This window comes from Pistacia vera, unplaced genomic scaffold (genome assembly GCF_008641045.1).
Source record: "Pistacia vera cultivar Batoury unplaced genomic scaffold, PisVer_v2 Contig146, whole genome shotgun sequence".
Lineage (NCBI taxonomy): Eukaryota > Viridiplantae > Streptophyta > Magnoliopsida > Sapindales > Anacardiaceae > Pistacia > Pistacia vera.
In genome coordinates this window covers 1,405,887-1,420,125 of record NW_022195532.1, presented here as the reverse complement: position 1 = coordinate 1,420,125, position 14,239 = coordinate 1,405,887, and the positions used below count along the sequence as shown (strand labels likewise).

The 14,239-nt window shown below is 37.3% G+C and overlaps 4 protein-coding genes across 4 annotated transcripts; 3 read left to right on the top strand and 1 right to left on the bottom strand.

The window, feature by feature from the left end:
• The first annotated feature begins 1,952 nt into the window (after window positions 1-1,952).
• On the top strand, window positions 1,953-3,197 carry LOC116123840 (ornithine decarboxylase-like). The gene has a single exon (XM_031409573.1). The coding sequence runs from the start codon at window positions 1,953-1,955 to the stop codon at window positions 3,195-3,197; it is 1,245 nt and encodes a 414-aa protein (XP_031265433.1).
• A 558-nt stretch (window positions 3,198-3,755) lies between these two features.
• On the top strand, window positions 3,756-4,901 carry LOC116123909. The gene is made up of 4 exons (XM_031409647.1): window positions 3,756-3,916; window positions 4,006-4,088; window positions 4,180-4,437; window positions 4,524-4,901. Exons 1-4 carry the CDS (start codon window positions 3,793-3,795, stop codon window positions 4,692-4,694), a joined length of 636 nt encoding a protein of 211 aa, XP_031265507.1. The 5' UTR covers window positions 3,756-3,792; the 3' UTR covers window positions 4,695-4,901.
• A 2,415-nt stretch (window positions 4,902-7,316) lies between these two features.
• LOC116123897 (plastocyanin) lies at window positions 7,317-8,151 on the top strand. Its single transcript, XM_031409638.1, has one exon. It carries the CDS (start codon window positions 7,433-7,435, stop codon window positions 7,934-7,936), a length of 504 nt encoding a protein of 167 aa, XP_031265498.1. The 5' UTR covers window positions 7,317-7,432; the 3' UTR covers window positions 7,937-8,151.
• Window positions 8,152-8,308: 157 nt separating this feature from the next.
• On the bottom strand, window positions 8,309-14,062 carry LOC116123912 (phospholipase D delta-like). Its single transcript, XM_031409648.1, has 10 exons — window positions 12,900-14,062; window positions 12,613-12,729; window positions 11,618-11,812; window positions 10,832-11,113; window positions 10,671-10,739; window positions 10,349-10,496; window positions 10,002-10,150; window positions 9,488-9,658; window positions 9,117-9,317; window positions 8,309-8,899 (listed from the first exon to the last, which is right to left on the bottom strand). Exons 1-10 carry the CDS (start codon window positions 13,809-13,811, stop codon window positions 8,606-8,608), a joined length of 2,538 nt encoding a protein of 845 aa, XP_031265508.1. The 5' UTR covers window positions 13,812-14,062; the 3' UTR covers window positions 8,309-8,605.
• Window positions 14,063-14,239: the final 177 nt, after the last annotated feature.

The following is a 14,239-nucleotide window of genomic DNA, read 5'->3' as shown; positions in this document are numbered from 1 at the left end:
CTTTCAAGACAAGAATTTTCATGCTTCATTCCCTTAGGTAAGGATGTTAACGCAGGGCAATTTATAATCTCAAGTTCACTTAGACTCAGCAAAAAACCGTCCTGTGGAAAAGAAACAAGAGTTGGGCTATCTTTGTCGTGCTTCACTTGTAGTAATGCTAAGTTTTCAATACTATATACACTAAAAGTTTCATTTATTATAAGTGAGGTACCTAAATATGTGTGAGTATGCAAACTTCATGTTCCACGAAAAAATTTGCATGTTCAATTCTCTATAGGAATTCTAATACAATTCTAACAATCAACCCAATATCTACATATTGATATAGAATATTGTATTCAAAGATTAAAGATTAGAAAAACTTGATTCTATCATAGCTTCAAATTCCTTGAATTCCTTGCAAGTAGTGGTCAATCTTTCTTTCCAGGAATGCTCCAGAATGATGACTTTCAAATAGGGTTCAGCATTCAATTGTGTTTTGGAAAAGAGATTTAACCAATTTATGTCAATGTATTGGGCCCTCCCATTAAGGTCTAATAAATTCTAAAAGATCATTACAAGTCCAAACCCACACTTGTCTCAACTCATATTATTCAAAATGAAATATTTTAAATAAATTTTGAAATAATCACATAAACTCATCAGAATATTTCATTAGATTATGTATTTATCCAGTTTTATCAAACCAAAACATAATTAATGTTAGCCCGCAACTAGGGAATTTTCTAACTTTCTGTACTTTTTCAACGTCTTGGACAACCATCAAATTAAAATTTCAGAATATTGAATGAGAGAAAGCAGGTTTAGACCAATTCTTGAAAGTTGATGCATGTAACGCATTGCAAGCCATTTTGTCAAAATTGTTGAAACAAGGATTTAGTCTACAACAGCAAGGCCTATATGGTATTGGCCCAATAAAAGCCTTCCCAGCCGTCGACGCCACCGTTTTAGAATACGAAGAATACAGCGTTCAACTCCCTTCTCTTATTTTTATTTTCATTACATTTCTTACGTAAAGAAATCCAATACGCCCATCGTTTAGATTGCTCTATGTTTGAATTACTTGTTGGCCAATTTCAAACATAGGGCAAGTTCATTAAACACATGGTTCAAAGTGACGTTCAAGGAAGGGAAGTCTTATTTGGCAATGCCAATACAATCTTCTTTTGTCTTTTGTCAACAAAATAATCCTGGCTCGCTGGGTAGTTAGGTAATACTTTTTAGTTTATAATAAAAGATTTATAGCATAATTTAATCTCTGATTAGTAAAAGGGTATCAAGTTTTGATGCATCTCAAAAGATAGAGAATCAGGATTGAGTAATGCTACACTTACATCACTTTTTTATACAATTTTCATTACATCATGATGTGGTATATGTCATAACCACACAAAATTTTAATTATTTTGAATTTTTAATATTATAATAGAATTTGTGTGGTTATAGCATATGCCACATTATGATGTCTACAAAATAGTATAAATATAGCATTACTCATCAGGATTTTTACACCTAGGCTCATTCCATTCGCCCAGTACGCGTAATTGCCGCGCTGGGAATCATTCGAACATCCCATGGCATGAGATATTCTGCTCCACAAGAACATGATCAACCGAAATCTCTACTTCATCAAATCAAACAACTAGTATTAATTCTATACCAATCTGCAATGACGTAAATACCCTTTTTTTTTTACCAAAATTAAATTAATTAATGATAATTAATTTGTATTAGTAGGGTTTAATCTTTGTGCCGATTCTCTTGGGCTCAAGAAAGTAACTCAATTATAGACCGCCTTTCTCTTTTTAATCCACCAACTTCTGGTGCCGGTGGCATCTTAACCTTTATTATCACTCTTGTCTCTGTATATAAGTTAGAAACATACAACATAACTTCCGCAAATCTGAAACTTCTACAAACCCTAATCTCTTAAATTTTCATTTTATTCGTCCATGGGATCAAGCCCGATCAGCCTTCAAACCGTATTGTGTGCACCAGGAGTGAGGGGAAGGAGAGCCACGGCATTCAGAAAAGATGGGTTGACTGAATTTATGCAGTCAATTATGTTCAAAAAACAAGAACTGAAAGAACCCTTTTACGTACTCGATTTAGGAGTTGTCGTTTCGCTCTTTGACAAATGGACCCGCAGCCTTCCTACTGTTCGTCCATTTTACGCCGTCAAATGTAACCCTGAGCCTGCTCTTCTGGGTGCACTTGCGGCTCTCGGGGCAAACTTTGACTGCGCGAGCCGGGCAGAGATTGAAGCCGTTTTAGCACTGGGGTTGAAACCGGACCGGATCGTTTATGCAAACCCGTGTAAACCAGAGTCTCATATTAAGTACGCAGCAAGTGTCGGCGTTAATTTAACAACTTTTGATTCGAGAGACGAAATTCAGAAGATCCGGAAATGGCATCCGAAATGTGATTTACTATTAAGGATCAAAGCGCCAGAGGACGGTGGAGCAAGGTGTCCACTGGGCCCGAAATACGGTGCACTTCCCGATGAAATTGCGCCACTACTCCAAGCCGCTCTAGCTGCGGGACTCAGTGTCACCGGTGTTTCGTTTCATATAGGAAGCGGAGACACACACTCTCGCGCGTATCATGGAGCCATAGCGGCGGCTAAAACGGTTTTCGAAACAGCAACTAGGCTTGGTGTGCCCAAAATGAATGTACTAAATATTGGTGGCGGTTTTACGGCTGACCCGAAATTTGATGAAGCAGCTTCAGTGGTGAAATCTGCTCTTCAAACTTATTTCCCAAACGAACCGGGATTGAGTGTCATATCCGAGCCTGGTCGATTTTTTGCGGAGTCAGCTTTCACGTTGGCCACAAACGTAATAGGGAAGCGTGTTCGGGATGAACTAAGGGAGTATTGGATTAACGACGGGATTTACGATTCTATGAATTGCATTCTGTATGATCATGCAACTGTCACGTGCACGCCCCTTGCTTGCACGTCGAATCGTGCAAACCCCACGTGCAAGGGATTGAGGACCTACAACTCCACGGTGTTTGGACCAACATGCGATGCTCTAGATACAGTATTGACCGGTTACCAGTTACCTGAACTTCAGGTGAACGACTGGCTTGTGTTTCCGAATATGGGTGCTTATACGGCTGCTGCTGGCTCCAGTTTCAACGGGTTTAACACGGCTTCCATTTTGACTCATCTTGCGTACCGTAATCCAACCTAAGCCATTTCATGGTTATGTTATTCTATGCTATGCTTAATGGTGGCTTACTCGAGAAAATGTAATTTAGTTTTTGTTTTGTTACTTGACCAATTATTACTGTCATGTATATCGAAGCAATGTACCAATTAATTTTAGGTCATAAAGACTATCTTTTTAACTCTGCTTCTTACTCTTAATTTGCCCAAATTTAGTTATTTGAAATATAGTACCATTAATATGAATCATTTAGCACATGACAAAACCTTAGGTTAAATCTTATATTACCTGATATATTAGACTTGTAGGCTGTTCGATAGACTCTGGCTTGACCCTTTAAGATGCATGCAAATTGACCAAACACCTAATTAAAAAAAAAAAAAAAAAACACATTAATGTGAACAAAATTGAATATTCTGAATTTCTGATAGAAATAGTGATTAGGCCCAGCTCATATTAGCCTACATTTGGTCCAACCCAGTTTCCTCGATGGGCCGTGACTAAACTAGTGGGATTTATGAGAATTGAGAAGCCGTTAGACTGCTTGCCTGAATTTGTGATCAAGCTCAACAGATAGGTTGCAACGACAGTCACGTCTCTGTTTTTGCGCTCCATCGCCATGGAAACTCTAAGCTCCTCTGCTTCAATCGTTTCCTCATCTTCTTCTCCTCTCTCTGTCTTCTCCATCAAGACTACCAAAAACTCACCAACTAGGCTTCTCCGATTCCAATCTCCTTCCAAAAGTAAGATCCTCTCAATCTTTTTCCATTTTATCATTTCATTCTTCTTTTTTCCTTTTTCTTTCCTAATATAAGTCTTTCTGTTGACACAGAGAACGGTAAAGACTACGATCTCCAATCGAACTCCGATGAGACCAGCATCGTCCCTCTTTTCAGCAACCAAACACTCTCAAAGGTAAAACTTCACAACATAATTTACTGATCAGATTCTGAATTGATTTTTTTGGGTGGAAAAATGGTAATTGCGTTATGTTTGATGGAATCAGGATGATGCGATGGGATTAGTTCTTAGTGCAGCATCAGTGAGAGGATGGACAACAGGTTCAGGTATGGAAGGTCCATCCGTGCCAGCTGGAGCTGAGGACGGATCCAGTACAGAGAAGGTCTCAACATTCCCCTGGTCTCTCTTCACAAAATCACCACGTAGGCGCATGCGCGTTGCTTTCACTTGCAATGTTTGTGGCCAGAGAACTACTCGCGCTATCAATCCTCATGCTTATACTGACGGCACCGTTTTTGTTCAGGTAATTTACGAAATTGATGAAAAAAAATTTATGTTTAATTGTTAGGGTTGTCTTATGTGAATTGATTTGATTCATGGTTTTTGCAGTGCTGTGGCTGCAATGTGTTTCATAAGTTGGTGGATAATTTGAATCTGTTTCATGAGATGAAGTGTTATGTGAGTCCAAGTTTCAATTATAGAGATCCCAAATGGGATTTGGGTGGCTTCAAGTTGTTTGATATGGACGACGAAGATAGTAACGATGTGTTTCCTATGTAAAGAGGTGAAATAATGGCTTGTATACTGTACATTCCTTCTGTTAAACTGTGATGTTTATTTAGATGATGTGTACATAATTACTATTTTAGATGGGTTAGTGTAATTAAATAAGCTATTGGATTCATTTAAAGCTGGTACATTTATGTAGTGGATCTTTATGATATATTGGAAAAACATGGAACCTTAATATTGATAGGGATTTCTATAGCAATATATTGCATGCTTTGCAGATATGAAATGCTCCCAATATTTGTTATTGCTTTGGTTTGGCTACTCTTCACTCAAGGTTAGGATTAATTTTTTGGTTAGATATTGGAATGGCTTTAAGAAGGGCAAAATTTTGTGATAGTATTTATGAAAAGCTATGACTTTTGGTGTGAGTGCTTTTCTTCTTGTGGCTTTATTGGTAGCATATTATTCTCTCTGGTGGTTGTTGATGAACTAAGCTAGAGAGCGGGATATGTTGGTTGGTTTAAAGAATATGTTTGCATTTTTGTTTTTATCTGGGAACTTAGCTTTGATTTAGTTAACATGTTGGTTTCTCTGTGGTATGCTGTGTTAACTAAGAGACTTCCATGTGTGATTGGTTAAATCAATACCACTTTCATGTATTGTGGTATGTTAAATCAGTATTCAGTTGTCCCACTTTCATATATTGTTTTGACTAAGTTAAATCAGTGCCAAGTATTGCCATTTTCATGTATTTTTCTAAGTTTAATTAGTACTGAATATTCCCACAATACTAGTTTGGTTATAGTTTTATTAATATAACCAAAAATCTTGAAGCTGTTTAGGTTTGTAGAAGAAAAAGAGCTCCATGTAGAGTTTTTAATCCAAATTACCCACAAAGGTTTTTATCTGTGAAAAATTATAAAACAAAAATGTAAATCCCATGAACCATTTCCTTAATTTCATTGCAATGGAATTTTTGTGTATAGAAGACAAGTAGATTCTTATTGTTATATTTCTAATTTTCTACAATTATTCATGTTATTTATTTATTTACTTATTTTGTCTTTCTGCTACTGAGGAAGCTATTTACATTAAATAAACTGTCTGCATTCTTTTTAGGTTGCTTAGATAACTTAGTTAACTGCAAACGACAGAGTAAATGGCTTTATTGGGTCGTAAGGGTGTAACTGCTATTCATTTTTAATTTAGGCAAGAAGTGATTGTTTTTAGTTTTATTGCCTTGGCTTTACACTTTTCGGAATAGGTTGGCATTGTTCTGTATGAATGACTCTAGGAAATGTGTAGGGATGGGCTGATAGGCAATTCATAGTTTTTGGCTTTGTTTAGTGACTGATGATGTTTTATTTGAGGTGCTCACATGAATGATGGAATGGAGCATACATAGGACATAACTGGTATCTGACCAGATTAAATTAAAAATGTTATTGCTAGTCACAAAATCCTATTGGTTTTCCATAATAATGAGAGAGGCAGAATAATCTTTAATTGAATTCATACAACATGTGAGTGCATTTATTTATATCATGTGGTTGATTAAATTTACAGAACAGTTACTTCAAAGAAAATTATGTTATTACTAATGTGGTTGATAAGATCACAAGATACCTTTCTCCAGCCTTAAAAATCTTGATAGTAATTAGACTAGAATTCAAGAGATGTTAATCTTCGTGTATCATATTGGGCCATCAGTCTTCTTTTTCCAATTCCGAATGGAGTTTGTGTGATCGAATTCCTTTAGTTACACCAAGCTTTCAAGTTGGCCCATGTTCCTGTAATGTAGAGAGTGCTACGAGATGACCTCTTTAGTATTTGTCCATTGCAACCTTCGACAGTTCTGCGTGTGATTACTCAAACATTGCTGAGGTTTTGAAAGTTTAAACTAGGTTTAATAGATTTTGATGTTTGATTGAAAAGGTTCCATATCCAATTCATTAACGTACGAAATGTTGGCCTCGAACATGAAATCTAATAACCACCATTGCACCTGAGCAACCTGTGTCACATATGTGATTAGGGGCCGGCCGTCTTGGTAAAATATCTATTGCATCAACATCATTTGTACCACATATTTGGTTTATTAAATAATGCATGATATCTTATTGGGGCTGTCCATATTCAAAACTAACCTTTGTCTCATTTTATAACCTCAATACGTGGGAAATATCTTTGCCCAAACTGAACACATAAGGAGGGGAATTCCATTAAGGAATATGTATGTTGTGGGGGTAAGCCCGGTAAGGTAACCTAGTTTATACCATTTTATTAGCCCCTTAAAGCGATGGCATCCACGTGGGGTTAATCTAATGGTACAAAATTGGGGCAACATCTACCATTTGATCATTTGATCAAATCAATCAAACTTCTGGCCCGGAAATACAATCCATCATTTGAAGTAGTGATTAGTTTGTAAATGAAGCCAAATTCGACCCGCAAATTCCAGGCAAAACTTATCCTCTTCCTCTCCAATTCGCTACTTCTTATATATTCCCATTCTCTACCTCACATCACCACGTTGATGCCACGTCAACAGATAGTATCCAACCTAGCCAATGAGATTGATTCTCAGTGGATTACCCATGTCTGTACGCGCCCACTTTGTCATCCATTTATCTAAACATGTTCATCCTCAAATATAAACCACACAAAAAGAACTTGGCAATCGAGTCACCTTAATAAGAACCAACCTCACTCTCTTCCTCTTTTGATTCCCTCAACTCATAGCTCTTTAACACAACCCACAAAGAAGATAAAATTAACTATCAACAATGGCCACTGTCACCTCCGCAGCAGTTGCTATCCCATCATTCACTGGCCTTAAAGCCGGTGCATCTACAGCCAGAGTGAGTTCCAGTGTCAAGGTTTCTGCCTCTCCTGTTCCTAGGATGAGTGTGAAGGCCTCACTCAAAGATTTTGGTGTTGCTGTTGCAGCCACAGCTGCTAGTGCAATGCTTGCTAGCAATGCCATGGCCATTGAGATTTTACTTGGTGGTGATGATGGGTCATTGGCTTTTGTTCCAAGCTCTTTCTCTATTAGCCCTGGAGAAAAGATTGTGTTCAAGAACAACGCTGGGTTCCCACACAACGTTGTGTTCGATGAGGACGAGATTCCAAGTGGTGTTGATGCATCAAAAATCTCCATGTCTGACGAGGACCTCCTCAATGCCCCTGGAGAGACTTATGCTGTTACTTTGACTGAGAAAGGAGAATATTCTTTCTACTGTTCCCCTCACCAGGGAGCTGGAATGGTGGGAAAGGTGACCGTTAACTAAGTGTCCATCAATCAAGACTTTGTTTGGGTCATCTCATAATCTTTTTCTTCTTTTTCCAATTTGGTGGTAATTGAGTGAGTCTATATGAGTATCAGACTTGGGGCCTGGGGGACGAGAGCAGTGTATGTGGTGCACCAAACCAATATATGCTTTTGTAATTTTCATGTATTTTGCAATGTAGATTAATTAAATTTATGCTTTTTATTTCTTTGTAATTATCTGAATATTTACTCTATACCCAATTCTTCCATTTTTTTTATGCGTAATTAAATTATATTGAAATAAGTTGGAGTGCATTTGGGGTAAAGGATAAATCTAAACTTGATGAGACCAATTTCAGTATTAAAAATTCATTACAAGGAAGCAAGCATCACCTCTCAAAAGTTTAAATGACAAGTTTCATTATTTCCTGAACTTCAATTGCCAGAACTCAGAAGTACTTCCAACTTTTATTGCCTCTTTTACAAATTGAATTTCAAGTTAGCTCTCTCTTTCATTCCGTTCCCTCCATATACATAACGGAGGTGGGATGACTGTACAATTACATTACGAAGTGAATCACCTTTTAATGTATCATAAATTAGATTGTACAAGAGAACTATATGTTCACATATACCTTGCCCCACCTTTTGGGTCAAGTTGATTTGTGAGTATGAAAATTAAAGGCGTTTATGTAGTTAGTGCATCAGGAAGATTTGTACGTGCTCCAAGCACCTTACCACCAACATCTGGGAATGTTTCAAATCCAGGCAAAGGGCTTTCTTTGCCATCGCTATTTACCTCCACTGGATATTTGAGAAGGTGACCCTGCAATAGCGTAAAAGCCTCTTCCGTGAAACTCTTCCAGTTATCTTCGGCAATCTTGTTCACAAACTTCACACAATCCAAACTTTCTGGTTCCCTGAAGCGACAATCGACCATCCCCAAGTGTTCTGCCCACAGTGACATTCTGTATCCATAAATCTGCAGATGCCATCAATTACTCTCAGATTCAGAATTAAATGCAGTAGTCTATTTCAAGTAGGCAAGTTTGTAAGCATGCCCAATTTCCCATACGTTAAATAATCAATTAATCAACTGCATTTGATTGGTTCAGCCCACGGTATATAGCAACCGAAAAACTCTAAAGCATGCAATTAATTATGTGATGTAACTTGTCAAATGATGAGGAAGTACAAACCTGACCGCGCGGATGTTCCTTCTTCTTACCCCATGTGTGATGGGGTTGATAGGCCCCTATGGCTATCTCAGTGTCTCTGGAACCAGCCATAGATCGCTGATTAATATTGGCAGATCCCAAAATTACATACTCATCATCAACAATCATTCCCTTGGCATGCACATAAATCATGAAGCGTTGAAATTTCTGTGAGGCTGAAACCTGAAAATAGATTATGAAGTACTTATTTCTCAAATTTGTCATGATGTAATAGAATTATAATGTTCCCAGTCATAAATTTACCAGATGTTGAAGACAACAAGAAAGCATGATAATTGTTTCAACAGTTTTAGTAAAAATAACATAAAATAAAATCAGTGTAGTATAATTACCGACTCTCCACTGGTGGCTGTACGGTTACTTGAATCAGACCCTTCTTTGGGAATTTCTTCTCGATTACCAAGACAGTAAAAGTTTAGGTAGTCTTGTGGATGTGCATCCACCATATCCATGGACTTCAACTCTTTTGCTATGATTCCATACATCATTTGCCTGGTCTGTCCCTGCAAAAGCAAAAATGCAAATTAACACCAAAAATTATGGTTTCACGTCAGTGTCATGTATAAAAACACACCCTCCACAAAACATAAGTCCTGTTGACCACCAAAACCGATTTTGTTACCAGCTTTTGGGTTAAGCATGTCACTGTTGTGAAAAGGCAGAACTATATATTAAACTGCTTCCATTAGGACTTAAAATACCACTTTTGATATGATGGTTTATGATTAGTTAACTCAATACAATCAATATGTTCACAACTCCAATTTAGCACCTCCTTTCTCAACTTCCAGTGCTTTAACTTGCCTACTTGACCTCTTGGATTGAGACGATTACATGTCCAATTACCTGCCAAAAGAGAATTGCTTGGACGGAGGCAGAAGAAGGGACACCCTCGGGCCACATCGGTATGACAACATAAACTGCAAATCTCTCTTTTGCTCTGATCTTACTAGCAATCTTCAATGCCAACTCCATTGGGATCAGATTATCAGCATCTAACAACACCAATACAGTAATGACTTTAAGAAGAAAGATTTAATAATAGGAAAGAAGAAATTGCCAAACTATAACTGAACATAAACCCTGGTCAGAAATAAACATAAAAGCGCATAAAAAAAATAAAAGGACAGGTCAGTGCTGAAAATTTAGGGATAGAAATGTAATATGCAGAAAAGTGAAAGATGGAAGTGAACCTGCATCTTTGTAAGAAGGCCACCCGTATGATGATCCAAGGAAATATTGGTTCTCAATATATATAAAGTGTTGTGCAGATCTAATTGCCTGAATATATGCTTTTTGAATGCTCTGGTCTATCACCAAATTTTTGGCACAAACAAGATTCTGCATTAAAAGAGAAAGTTATCAATAGACCAACTACTTTATATTGCACAAAACATGAGAAATACAACAAGCACACACCAGACTAAAAGAGTGCAAATATGAGTCAATTTATAGATTTTTTTTGTTATGTTCGGTATTTATGTCACAAGGGGGAAAAAAACAAGAATAAGAAACCTGAGCTTCAGCTTGAAAAACATCTTTCGGAAATCCTTTCACAGATCCAGAATCTATAGATCGAAAAACCTGACATTTAGAAAGATCAATAGAGATTAAAATATTACCAAACAATTAAAAAATAATCAAAACTTTGCATCAGGAACTGCCAATTAATTAACCTGAACATGCCAATTTTCAGGATCTTCCTCCTTGGAAACACATAATATAGGATCATCCTTAGTTATCAATGCAGAAGGACTAAGTATCCAAGAGATGCGTTCTAACTTTATTAGAGCATCATCATGCCAACGAGTTACCCTTTTGAACCGTTGTCCAAATTCTGACCATTTTGTGGCTTTTCTCCAACGCTGCTCAAAGTTAGTAAGCACATCGTATGCAGCAGGACCTTCAATTTTGCAATGCAAATCATGCCATGGTTCTCTTGGACCCTTGGTTCCTACCTACACTTAGAAAGGAAAAAAGAGTGAGAATACATTTCATCTGGTAAGATCCAGCCCGAGAATAGAATCATTAAAATCTAGTTGAAACTCTCAGGGTTCTTACGCATCAGAACCAGAGTCATCTATAGAATACTAAGATCTGCAGGAAGCATCCTATAGTTCTTGATGACACTATTAGTATTTAAACTATAATAAACCCCACCTAACAACCACTGAGAAATACCAAGAGTGTTTAACAGGGAGACCATAGGAACTAGGAGTCATACAGGCTAAAAAGTAAAGGATTTGTAAAGTTTGCCTTTTTATCAATCTGACCTGCATTCCTGTTTTATGTCTTTTCAGGAAGAAGGATAATGTTTATGAACCATATAACAATGACAGTAAAAGCTGCAGAACCTTCCAAATTTTCAGTTCAGCACTTCAAAAATTATATCCAGGTAAATTTGGAAAATTAGTACACTTTAAAACAGAATGCAAAATTCCAAGGAAAAAGAAGGTACTCACAGAAAATGTCGGATTGTGATAATCACTTTGAAATACTGTGTCAAGATCCCGAAATAGTCGATGTTCAGGTGTATCATAGCGTCCATCGCAAAGGTCAAGTCCACCTAAAAAAGCATTTATCTTCCGGTTATTTCCAGGTGCTTGAGTATCCACAATCACACATTTCTGATGATGCGTGAAGAGGGTTCCAACGACCTGAAGTCAAATGCCACACAAAAACTGTAAGCCATAAGACAAATCATTCTGTCATAGACTTTTCAATTATTAGATCAGGAAATTGTATAATTTGACACAAAAAAAAAAAAAAATAGACTGCTTAATAGGTTCTATAGATACTTAAAATAAGTTATGCATGCTCGTGCATTCACCATTACAAAAGATCCATTACCTATGAATTCCATAAGTCAAATCATTCTCACATAGCCTTTTCAATTATTAAATCAGGAAAGTCTATAAGTTGACAAGAAAATAGATTGCGTAATAGTTTCTATAGGTACTTTAAATAGGTAATGCATGCTTGTGCATTCATGATTACAAAGGATCCCTGACCAATGGATTCCATAAGCACAGTACTCTTCATTTGACATGCGGGATGGGGAATAAGCAGAAAATGGAACAATATCATAACCACGGGCACAGAAAGATATAAACATATAAAAGTGACAGATAACAGCGTGATGAATAACCAGTAAAATTATAGGTTGAAGAGTTCAAGGAATACATAAGCTGGTTGCAAAAGAAATGGAATAACATCCAGCACAAAACAATCCTTGCTTGGCTTATTCAGATTATATTTCACAATCATGAAATTGAGCAAAGAATATTCTGTTAGAGAATAGAGTCAAACATGATAATAGTTCAAATAGCTTGCATAAAGGTTATTTTATCAGGGAAAACTACTCCAAGTATATGCCATAAAAAGCAGTTCTACAATCAGAAACAAAATTATCAAAAATGGTGCAACATTAAATAGAACAAAACGGTAAAAAGCATGCCTGTTGCTTGAAAACGCTAAGCTTACTGCTAGCATAACGGGGTGACAGCACACAATGAACAGAAGAGTGCTTGAAAAACTTCCGAGTTTCTTCATCATGAGTCTGCATTACTCCTCTCTGCACCATAACCCAGTTCATATATATTAAGATTCACAATATCCAACCTCAACTAACACATTTCTCTTTTATTTTCTTGACTTAAATTTCCAGTTTTAGCAAGAACCTGGTTTCAAAATGACATGTCAATTACACACCGTAAAAATATATGTAAAAACAAACATGCATACCGTTTTAATGAAGAATTTGTTATGCGAAGTCTTATCATCCCAAACCAACAACAAAACTCTGACTCCTTCTTCAGATTTATACTTGAGCAAATCCCCCAAATTCAAATCTCCACCATTAGGTAATGGCCTCGTGGGTTCTCTAACCAGCTTCACTTTATCAAAAACTGACCAACCCAGTATGTAAACCAAATGGTGCGCCTCTAAAATCGCGTGACATATATCTTCCCAGCAACCCTGTTGCCTATAGACATTCCCGTTATCCAATTCAATCTCCGGTAGCATCGATTTCGGCACGTGCGCGTCCTGGTACAGCGTAACTGTCCCACCTTGTCGTACCGGGAAATAACAGTTCTTTACTTCAAAACGGTCAGGATTTGCCGCGATTCCGTAACGGTATAATGGGTTATCTTCACATGGTGTGAATCTCATTTCCATAAGAACTGCTGAGTCAGGCTTTGGCGGTTTGCCATATACACTTAATATTGGGAACCAATCACTTATTGATTCTCCAGATTTGATATTCAGAGCCGGAACAGTTGCGATTCCAATTAAGTCAGCGCCAAACACGTCGTTGTCTTTCACGTAGAACTCGATGTGAGACACCGGGTGAGCCAACGGGATTTTAAAGTGCTCGTTCCAGACAGGGCTTTGTGAATTTGAAATTACGCGAGTGCGCGCCACCGTAGCGCCGCCCAAGCAAACGGTGACGTATGGATCACTGGTGATTATTGTACGGTGAGATTTGTGTTTTACACCTTTAGAGAATGGTTTTCGAAAAGTGTCAAATGCTGTGAAGCATCGGGTAAGTCGCGCTGAGACCAAATCCATATTTGGCAATTCCCGAGCTTCAATTATTTTTAAATCCAGATCACCATGAAGATAAACCACTGTATCTGAAATATCATCCGCCATTCAGTTTAAATTTTATTTTATAAACTGAATGTAAAATAAAATTAATTAGAAGTGGAACGTGAACAACAACGTTGGCTGTAATCGGAGAAACCGTAGAGTAAGTTTCTCTATAGAATTGACCGTTAAATATAACGGCAAAAATATGGTTTCTCCGATGAAAACAACGGCCGAAAACCGATGGCGGTAGCGGTAGGTCGAAATGAAGAATGGACAGGTATTGTTTTGCACTGTATAAGGAAGTTTGTAGAACACGTGGCAGGTTTGTAGGTGAAAATGGTTGGAATATGAGTTTTTTAATTCAAGTGAATAAAATATTGAGTTTGGGGTGTCAGTTAGTAGTCGTTGATCAAAATCTTACCTTTAATAGGCAAAATACAAAAAGGCCAGGTTTCAAAATAGAATCAAGTTGACTCAGTTTCACCAACTAC